The sequence below is a fragment of the Columba livia genome, unplaced genomic scaffold (assembly GCF_036013475.1).
Source record: "Columba livia isolate bColLiv1 breed racing homer unplaced genomic scaffold, bColLiv1.pat.W.v2 Scaffold_277, whole genome shotgun sequence".
In the NCBI taxonomy this organism is placed as follows: Eukaryota; Metazoa; Chordata; class Aves; order Columbiformes; family Columbidae; genus Columba; species Columba livia.
In genome coordinates, this window is record NW_027043314.1 from 93,128 (window position 1) to 103,715 (window position 10,588).

At 44.3% G+C, this 10,588-nt stretch overlaps 1 protein-coding gene across 1 annotated transcript; it reads right to left on the reverse strand.

The window, feature by feature from the left end:
• Positions 1 to 5,095: 5,095 nt before the first annotated feature.
• On the reverse strand, positions 5,096 to 5,464 carry LOC106146032 (la-related protein 6-like). Its single transcript, XM_065048228.1, has one exon. It carries the CDS (start codon positions 5,462 to 5,464, stop codon positions 5,096 to 5,098), a length of 369 nt encoding a protein of 122 aa, XP_064904300.1.
• Between the last annotated feature and the right edge of the window lie 5,124 nt (positions 5,465 to 10,588).

The window sequence follows — 10,588 nt, forward strand, 5'->3', positions numbered from 1 at the left end:
GAGAAACAAAAAGATTTGTGCAGCACATCCTACATATGAGATGTCCCAGATGTCCTAGAGGGAACTGGCCATGGACCTATGCATGGAGGAAAAGACAGTGACAGTTTAGATGTGACTTCTCTGGGAAAAACCAAAGCCATTTCCCACAGACCCTTCCACAAACAGACATTTTTATATTTCCAGTAGAACGTCCTGGCTGGAGCCTCGTCGGTGTTTGATGAGTGTGCGAGAAGAGCAGGGTCTGTGCCCAGGGGCTCTTGAGGAGTCACCGTGACCCTGTGTGATTGGGTGGGGCAGGGGCGAGTCCTGGGGTTCAGCTTTGTCAGATGGAACCGCTCCTGGTGCAGAAGGGACTGTCAGCACCTGCACCCCCAGGCCTGAGATGCTGAGTTTGAGAGGTTTGGTGTTTCTACAGCTCCTTCCCCCTTCCCACCCTGGGGAGTGTTCTTGGATGTCAGAAACCCTCAGCATTTCTGCTGCACTCAGGGAGAACAGAGAGAGAGTCCTGTGAGACCAGAGGATGCCTGTGGGTCAGTGCAGAGTGAGGGCAGCTGGTCTGTCCCTCTGTCTTGCTCCAGCTGCCATGGGCTGGCACCTTTCTGAGATGGAGGCTGATCATGCTCCCACGTTACACTGAAAAGCCACCAGGTACTGCTGAAAGAAGTGGGACCCACCTGAGACCATGACATGGTCTTTCCTAAGGTCTCAGCACCCCACATTTATCCCGGAAACCGCTCCTCTCACAAACCAAACAGCATTTTCTCTGTTGCAGCATCTCTGTGCTTCTTTCTCCATGAGGCTTTCAGATAACACACAGATGCTGGAGGACAGGTTTGCATCCTGGAGGGTAGTACAGAGCTTCTAATGAAAACCCAAAAAGATATCCAAGTGTCCCAAAGATGGCATTTGATTCAGGGAGACTCAGCTCATTCCCCAGCCACACAGACTGCATTGCCCACAGCCCCACAGGTCAGAGCAAAGCTGGGACACGTGTGACCCAGAGCAGTGGAGCAAGAAGGAAAATGCAGTGAGGGTGGGTGTGAGAGAGGCCAGGTTGGAAAAGAGGTCAGCTCATATTAAAGTTGACGGGTTCAGCAAAGGTGATGCTGGTGCTGTCCACAGAAAGAGTGGTGGTGACGGGATATTTTAAGCATTCTGAGAGATGTATTGATCACTCAAAGTTGCAGTTCAGGAGTATCAGCGTCTTTTCTACAGCAGCACAGGAGAAGCACAAGGTCCAGCCACCCCTGCACGACTGGGCACAGTGCAGAGGGAGAGCGAAAAAGGATGCAGAGGGAGAAGCTGAGGCTACACCTTACCCCTCCGGAGGGCTCCCAGCAGGAAGGACCCGTCTCTGGTCACGTCCCTGTGTCCTGCTCCCATCCTCCACAATCAGTCTGGAAGCATCATTACAAGGTGCTTCTTGCAGCCCCATCTCCCACTCCGTGGATTCTGGTCTCACCCCCCAAAACAGCCGCCGTTTTGCAGTGAATCCACCTCCCTGCACGCCCCGGATCCCCGGCCAAAACCGCTTCAATCACACCAGACCCTGCATCTCCCCCTAGTGCTGCAGCATCCGCCCGACACCTTTTAGTGATTAAAGAAGAAATGGGACCACAACAATCCTTGTACAGGCCTGAGCATTTGATACATGTTTATTGCTATTCAGGTTTAGCCGGGAATTGGGTGCATCGCATGGGGTGTCCTCCTCGCACAGTGCTGCACAGCTCCAGGGCGTCTCACTCGTGCATCCGTGGGAAGCCTTTTCTGACTTAGTGCACCCTGCATATATATTTCATACTTTCCTACAATCAACCTTTCCTTTTTCCTGGCTTGGCCTTTCCCAGCGAGTTCTTGAGGATTGGCTTCCTCAAAACTGCTTGAGTGCTGCTGAAGGAGGATGAAGGCACAGCTCTGGCGAACAGAATCACAGAATCATTTTGGTTGGAAGAGACACTCAAGATCATCGAGTCCAACCATAACCCAGCCCTGGCACTGCCCCATGTCCTGAGAACCTCATGTCCGTCTGCCCAACACTCAAGGGATGGTGACTCCAGCACTGCCCTGGGCAGCCTGTTCCAATGCCCCACAGCCCTTTGGGGAAGAAATGGTTCCCCAGATCCAACTTCAACCTGGGGGCAGATGTGCAGCATCCAGCCCTTTCTTTGGGGAGCACACAGTGGTGGATTCTGTCTCCTCCCAAGTGTCACCCGCCTGGGAAAGCTCAGCCCCTCTGAGCGGGAGACAGGGCTGCTCGGGTTTCCTGATCAGGGGACTGGTGGAGTGAAGTCTGGGCAACACGTGCTGTGTGACACCCCCTCGCGTCCCTTTTTCCTGTCTCTGCATCACTCCAGCACACAGAAACACAGGCAATGGTCACCAACGTGTTCACCGTGTGGCACAAGGTGCAGCTTGGTCTCCACACACAGCACGGCTGCATCGACTTGTTCCTTTTCGCCCAGAAAAATAATATTAAAGCAAAAAGCATTTGTACCCACCACCCACCGAACCCCCTGAACCCTTTCCCTGCCCAGGAGGAGCTGGGGAGGCTCTCGGGCTGGGGCGGAACACTGGGAGCCCCAACATTCCTTGCTGGGACACCCCAAAGAGTCCTTAGTTACCAACGGTCAGAGCGACCACGATGTTCCCAGTGCACGGCTCCCGGGTTCCCCCGGTCCTGCGGCTGCTACAGCCATTCGTGCTCCCCCAAAACTTCTTTCTCCCAGGTAGGAACCCACCCAGACCCCTGCAGCCCGGGACGCTCATGGGGACAAGAGCGGAGGCGAGCACTGGCCATTGCTCCTGTCTCTCTTGCAGGCTCAGCCCCGCTGTGCCCACCGCACATTCAGCAGCAGCCCTTCCCTGCAGCCTGGGTGCCCCCTCAGGCCCCACCAGCAGGTACGGCACCCCTTGCACCCCATCTGCTCGGACACCCTGGCACCTTCGGCCCCTTCGCTATCCCCGACCCTAGGCACTTCCAGCACCCACCACCCCTGTCCCCGGCACAGGGGTTCAGCCAACACGGCCAAGCGGCCCTGCCCTGGGTCATATGTGCCCAGAAAATCCTGTTTTCTGAGCATTTCCCCAGTACCCGGAGCCATCTCTCCCGTTTCCCCTCCCAGAACCAAGTCTCCTCCCGCTTTGCAGCCCCGTTCCCCACACAGCAGCTCACCCCATGGGGATGTCCCGGCCACCAGCAGACCCAGGGGACATTGGTGATGGGGACCAGCCCATGACAACTCCCTCTCCCCCTCACAGGGCTTCTGAAGGCACCATGTGGGTGCTGCTTTGACCCCAGTGTGTTCCGCATTCAATGGACCGTGCCCTATAACCACTAAGGCACAGCGGTGGCCGCAGCCACTCCAGTGCTGCCAACTCCCATCCCCTCTGGCTACCAGAGCCTGGAGGAAAAATTCGCACGACTGAGCATGTCCAGCAAGGCCACCGCTGCAGGGACACCTCCAGGCAGCCATGTCCGCCCCAGCTGCTCGGCTGCCCCCAACAAAGCTGCTGTGGACCCCACAAGCCACCTTGCGGTCCCCAAGAAGACCATTCCACAAGATGCCCGGGGCAAGAAAGATGTCAGCAGTGTCCCCAAGCCTGAAGAGCGGGGGCGCAAACGCAGGCATGAAGAGGGGCACAGCCCCGAGCCCCCCAGCAAGCGCAGCACAGGGACGGAGCTGCCGCAGTCCCAGGCTGCCCTGGCAGAGCAGCGGGGCCGCAAACGGAGGCACGAATGGGGGCAAAGCCCCGAGTCTGAGCCCCCCAGCAAGCGCAGGGCGGGGGTGGGAGGGGGGGATTAGACCAAGAGCAAGGGATGGGGTTCTGGGCGGGGTGGGGGGTGGAGGGGTTTGGGAGAACGTGATGCTACATTAGGGAGGGGGGTGGAGGAGTTAGGGAGGACACGATTCTCCGTTAGGGAGGGGGGTGGAGGAGTTACGGGAACGCGATGCTGCATTGGGGGCTGATCTTGAGAAGTTTGGGAGGATGGGATGCTGCATTAGGAAGGGGGCTGGAGGGGTTTGAGAGGATGGGATGCTGCATTAGGGAGGGTCTGGAGGGGTTTGGGAGGACGGGATGCTGCATTAGGGAGGGGGCTGGAGGGGATTTGGAGGACGGGATGCTGCATTAGGGGGGAGGGGGGGCTGGAGTGGCTTTCATGGGATCTTTTTTCTCTTTCGTTTTCCATCAAATGCTGTTTTTCTGGATCTGCTCTATGCCTGTGTGGGGTGGGGTGAAGGGGCACTGTGAACCACAGACCCGGCGTCGCCTCCCTGCTGCAGCAAAATAAACCCAAATCACCCCCAGAATGGCAAGGGAGGCACTGCAGGGCAGGGACCCTCCTGCCCTTGTCTGGCTGCACCTTGGGCAGCTGTTTTTCCACTCCCTGGTCCTGCAACCAACCAATCACGACACTGGCCAGAAATTGCCTGGAAATCTCATCTCCATTTATTTCTCATTTCCCACCCCAGCTCCACAACCTGGGGCCCATGGAGCACCCGGTGAACCCAGCTCCGTGGGTCTGGGTGGCAGCAGGTGCATTGAGTCCCCATCCCGGATGCTGGTGAAGGTGCAGCCCCTGCTGCCGCTCAGCACCCCGAGCTTCATCCTGGCCCAAAACTCGTGTCCCTGGAGCAGCTGCAGAACCTACCACAGCTCTGGGGGGGCACAGAGAAAAGAAGAAAAAAAGAATCCCCAAACCCAAATGTAGAGAAGCCTCAGCGCTGCAGGACGAGCTCTCCCCTCCCGATGCTGCTGGAGAAGCTGCTGGTGCCATTGTGGCTGCGGGGCAGGTGCAGGACCCCGTCGCAGAGCCCGAGGAGCTCGGACACCCTGGTTGTTGCTGGGGGGATCCTGGGGCGGGGTTTGGGATCCCGAGAGGAGCTGCCGGCCCAGGGGGCCCAGGCGGGCGCCCCGCTGCCCCAGGCACCACAGGGGCTCTCGGGGCTGGAGCAGCTGCCGGTGCCCACGGTGGCGTCGAAGGGAGGGAAGAGGTCGCTGGAGAGGAGCGATGCGGTGAAGGTGTCTCTCCAGTCGCTGGGATTGAAGTCGCTGCTGGGCCAGGTGGGTTCCGAGGGCTCCTGTTCAGGAGGAGCTATGGCAATGCCGAGGCACCGTTCAGCTCCCAAGCGCTGCCGAGCAGGGAGCCCCCGAGGCCGTAGCGGAATGTCGCGGCCATCGCCCGTGCTTTCCAACCCAGCTGGTCCACCAGCTCCTCCACCGCCTCTGGTTTCTTCTTGGAGCCCTTCCGCTGAGCGGGACCACCCTGAATGCTCCGGCTGCCCGGGTGGCCGAGCTCCTCCAGTGCTCTGCGGGCGCTCCTCAGGCTCTCGTACTCCACCGGCGCGCAGCACCGGCTCAGCAGCTCGGGGAAGTGCGACGCGTATTTGCGCACATCTGAGGGCAGCTTGTGGCCCGGGCGCAGGATGCGGACAGAGGCGATGGCGCCGAAGGGGCTGAACATCCTCGTGATGGTCTCCAGGAAGTCCTCCTGCAGCGGCTACAGCGCATCCTGCTCACGGGGCAGCAGCTCCCAGGCCAGCAGCAGTTTGCTGGGGGGGATGCTGAGCCGGGACTCGGGGATGGGGACACGCCTCCGCACTTTGGTGTCCTCCTCGTTTACCTCCAGCAGCTCCGAGAACCGCAGGGCGTAGAGCGTGAGCTGCCAGTCACGCCTCAGGTATTTCACCTGTGGAAGAGACAGGGGTCACCACGTCCCCATGAGCGTCTCAGGCAGGGACCACCCTAAGCCTGCTGTCCGGGCAGGCTGCAGCCCCATCAACCTGAAACCACAGCAAAGCAACGTCTCCACGCCACATGAGCATCTTTGGGGTTTGCATAAGAACGTTCCCAATGGCCTCTGGAAATGGCAATCTGGACCTCCCTATACACCCCAGCAGAAACAGCCAGAGGACACCCAGACACATGGACACCCTCCACATGAAGACCACTTCCCAGCACCCTGGCCGGAACCGGGAGCCACCTACCTTCTTGAAGGACGTCAGCAGTTTGATGCGGAGAAAGCCCATCTTGTTCTTCTGGATGTGTTTCAGCAGGAAAGCGTCCTTGGCCAGGTTCTCATCGGAAAGGTAGAACTCCACCTGGGACATGATTCTTCAGACCAGCTGTGGGTCGGGGATGGAGTAGCAACGGTCCAACAGATCAGCTCCCAGCGCATCGCTCACGTTGCAGAAGCTCCTGGCAGAGCAGCAGGGACGCAGGCGTGCACTGGTTGCCTTTGGGATGTCAGAACTGGCCAGAAAGAAAAAAGAAAAGAATGAAAAAAAGAAAGAAAAAAGAAAAAAAAAGAAAATAAAGAAAAAAAGAAAAAAGAAAGAAAGAAAGTAGGAAAGAAAGAAAGAAAGAAAGAGAGAAAGTATGAAAGAAAGAAAGAAAGAAAGAAAGAAGAAAGAAAGAAAAAAGAAAGAAAGAAACAAGAAAGAAAGAAAGAAACTAAAAAAGAGAGAAAGAAAGAAAGTAAGAAAGAAATAAAGAAAGAAAAAAGAAAGAGAGAAAGTAGGAAAGAAAGAAAGAAAGTAAGAAAGAAAGAAAGCAGGAAAGAAAGAAAGAAAGAAAGAGAGAAAGAAAGAAAAAAGAAAGAAACAAAAAAAAAAGAAAGAAAGAAAAAAAAAGAAAAAAGAAAGAAAGAAAGAAAGAAAAAAGAAAGAAGAAAGAAAAAAGAAACAAGAAAGAAAGAAGAAAAAGAACTATGAAAGAAAAAAGAAAGAAAGAAGAAATAAAGAAAAAAGAAAGAAAGAAAGAAATTAAAAAAAGAAAGAAAGAAAAAAGAAAGAATCAAAGAAGAAAGAAAGAAAAAAGAAATAAATAAATAAAGAAAAAAGAAACGAAGAAAAAAGAAAGAAGAAAGAAAAAAGAAAGAAAAAAGAAAGAAAGAAGAAAGAAGAAAGATGAAAGAAAGAAAGAAAGAAAGAAAGAAAGAATGAAAGAAAGAAGATATAAAAAAGAAATAAAGAAGAAAGAAAGAAAAAAGGAAAAAATAAAGAAAGGAAGAAAGAAAGAAAGAAAAAAGAATGAAAAAGGAAAGAAAGAAACAAAAAAAAGAAAGAAAGAAAAAAGAAAGGAGGAAAGACATAAAAGGAAAGAATAAAGAAAGAAGAAAGAAAAAAGAAAGAAAGAAATTAAAAAAGAAAGAAAGAAAGTAAGTAAGAAAGAAGAAAGAAAGAAAAAAGAAAGAAAGACAAAAAGAAAGAATGAAAGAAAAAAGAAAGAAAAAAGAAAGAAAAAAGAAAGAAGAAAAAAAGAAGAAAGAAAGAAAGAAATAAGAAAGAAAGAAGAAAGAAAGAAAAAAGAAAAAAAGAAAGAAAGAACGAAAGAAGAAAGAAAGAAAAAAGAAAAGGAAAAGAAAGTAAGAAACTAAGAAAAAAAAACGAAAGAAAGTAGGAAAGAAAGAAAGTAAGAAAGAAATTAAGAAAAAAAGAAGGTAGGAAAGAAAGAGAGAAAGAAAGAAAGAAGAAAAATAGGAAAGAGAAAGTAGGAAAGAAAGAAAGAAGAAAGAAAAAAGAAAGAAAGAAAAAAGGAAGAAAGAAAAAAGAAAACAGGAAAGAAAAAAAAAGAAAGAAGAAAGAAAGAAAGAAAGAAAGAAAGGTATTGAAAGAAAGAAAGAAAGAAAGAAAGAAAAAAAGAAAGAAAGTAGGAAAGAAAGAAAGAAAGAAAGAAAAAAGAAAGAAAGAAAGAAAGAATCTAAAAAATAAAGAAAGAAAGTAAGAAAGAAAGAAGAAAGAAAAAAGAAAGAAAAAAGAAAGAAAGAAATTAAAAAAAAAGAAAGAAGAAAGAAAAAAGAAAGAAAGAATAAAAGAGAAAAGAAAGAAAGAACAAAGAAAGAGAGAAAGAAGAAAGAAGAAAGAAAGAAGAAAGAAAGAAGAAAGAAAGAAGAAAGAGAAGAAAGAAAGAACAAAGATAGAAAGAAAGAAAGAAGAAAGAAAGAAGAAAGAAAGAAAAAAAAAGAAAGAAAGAAAGAAGAAAGAAAGAAATTAAAAAAAGAAAGAATAAAAGAGAAAAGAAATAAAGAAAAAAGAAAGAAAGAAAAAAGAAAGAAAGAAAGAAAGAACGAAAGAAGAAATAAAAAAGAAATAAAGAGGAAAGAATAAAGGAAAGAAAAAAAGAAAGGAAGAAAGAAAGAAAGAAGAAAGAACGAAAAAAGAAAGAAGAAAGAAAGAAGAACGAAAAAAGAAAGAAAGAAAGAAAGAAAGATAAAAGAAAGGAAGAAAGAAAAAAAAGGAAAGAAAAAAGAAAGAAGAAAGAAAAAATAAAGAAAGAAAGAAATTAAAAAAGAAAGAAAGAAAGAATGAAAGAAAGAAAGAAAAAAAGAAAGAAGAAAGAAAGAAAGAAAGAAAAAAGTAAGAAAGAAAAAAGAAAGAAAGAAAGAAAAAGAAAGGAAGAAAGAAAGAAAAAGAAAGAAAGAAAGAAAGAAAAAAGAAAGAAAAAAGAAAGAAAGGAAAAAGAAAAAGAAAGAAAAAAGAAAGAAGAAAGAAAGAAAAAAGAAAGAAAGAAAGAAAAAAGAAAGAAAAAAATTAAAAAAAGAAAAAAGAAAGAATGAAAGAAAAAAGAAAGAAAATAGAAAGAAAAAAGAAAGAAGAAAGAAGAAAGAAAGAAAGAAAGAAGAAAGAAAGAAGAAAGAAAGAAATTAGATATAAAGAAGAAAGAAAAAAGAAAAAAGAAGAAAGAAAGCAAAAACAAAAAAAAAGAAATAAAAAAAGAAAGAAGAAAGAAAGAAAAAAGGAAGAAAAGAGAAAGAAAGAAAGAAACTAATAAAGAAAGAAAGAAAGAACGAAAGAAAGTAGGAAAGAAAGAAACTAAGAAAGAAGGAAAAAAGGAAAGAGAGAAAGTAGGAAAGAAAGAAAGAAGGAAGAAAGAAAAGAGAAAGAAAGAATAAAGGAAGGAAGAAAAAAAATAAAAAGAAAGAAAGAAGGAAAAAAGTAACAAAAAAAAAAAAAAGAAAGAGAAATATTGAAAAAAAGAAATAAAGAAAAAAGAAAGAAAGAAAGAAAGAAAAGAGAAAGAAACAAGAAAGAAAGAAAGAAAAAAAGAAAAAGAAAAAAGAAAGAAAGCAAACTGAAAGAAAGAAAGAAAAAAGAAAGAAAAAAGAAATAGAAAGAAGAAAGAAAGAAGAGAGAAAGAAAGAAGAAAGAAAGAAAGGAAAAAGGAAAGAAAGAAAGAAGAAAGAATGAAAGAAAATGAAAGAAAGGAATTAAAAAATAGAAATAAAGAAGAAAGAAGAAAGAAAGAAAAAGAAGAAAGAAAGAAACTAAAAAGAAAGAAAAAAGTAATTGAGAAGAAAGAAAGAAAAAAAAAGAACGAAAAAGAAAGAAAGTAAGAAAGAAAGAAAAAAGAAAGAAAGAAAGAAAGAAAGAAAAAGAAATAAGAAAGAAAAAAGAGAAAGAAAACAGAAAATAAGAAAGAAAGAAAGAAAGGAAGAAAGAAAGTAGGAATGAAAGGAAGAAAGAAAGTAGGAAAGACAGAAAGAAAGAAAGTAGGAAAGAAAGAAAGAAAGAAAGTAAGTAGTAAAGAAAGAAAGAAAGAAAGAAACAAAGAAGAAATAAAGAAAAAAGAAAGAAAGAAAGAAAGAAATTAAAAAAGAAAGAAATAAAGAAAGAAACTATGAAAGAAAGAAAAAGGAAAAAAAATAAAGAAAGAAAGATATTGAAAAAAAGAAAGAAAGAAAGAAAGAAGAAAGAAAGAAAGTAGAAAGAATGAAAGAAAGTGAAAGAATGAAATTAAAAAGAAAGAATAAAGAAAAAAGAAAGAAAGAAAGATGAAGAAAGAAAAAAAAGCAAGAAAGAAATTAAAAAAGAAAGAAAGAAGGAAAGAAAAAAAGAGAAAATAATGAAAGAAAAAAGTAAGAAAGAAGAAAGAAAGAAAAAAAGAAGAAAGATCTTAAAAAAGAAAGAAAGAAAGAAAGAATAAAAGAGAAAAGTAAGAGAGAAAAAAGAGAAAGAAGAAAGAAAGAAAAAAGAAAGAAAGAAAAAAGAATAAAAAAGAAAGAAATAAGAAAGAAAGAAAGAAAAAGAAAGAAAAAAGAAAGAAAGAAAGAAAGAATGAAAGAAAGGAAACAGAGAGAAAGAAATAAAGAAAGTAAAAAAGAATGAAAGAAAGGAAAAAGAAAGAAAAAAGTAAGAAAGGAAGAAAGAAAGAAAGAAATTAAAAAAGAAAGAAAAAAGAAAGAAATAAAGAAAGAAGAAAGAAAGAAAGAAAGACAGAAAAAAAGAAAGAAAGAAAGAAGGAAAGGAAGAAAGAAAAAGGAAAGAAAAAAAGAAGAAAGAAAGAAAAAAAGAAAGAAAGAGGAAAGATAGAAAAAAGACAAAGAAAGAAAGAAAGAAAGAAAGAAAGGAAAAGAAAGAAAGAACGAAAGAAAGAAAGAAAAAAGAAAGAAGAAAGAAAGAAAGAAAAAAGAAAAAAGAAGAAAGAAAGAAAAAAGAAAAAAAAGAAAGAAAAAGAAAGAAAGTAAGAGAGAAAGAAAAAAGAAAGAAAGAAATAAAGAAGAAAGAAAGAAAAAAGAAAGAAAAAAAGAGAAAGAAAAAAAATTAAGAAAGGAAGAAAGAAAGGAAAAAAGAAAGTAGGAAAGAGAGAA

What these genes read in the sequence shown, in the direction of transcription:
- LOC106146032 (XM_065048228.1), bottom strand. Translation starts at nt 5,464, where the DNA reads ATGTTCAGCCCCTTCGGCGCCATCGCCTCTGTCCGCATCCTGCGCCCG.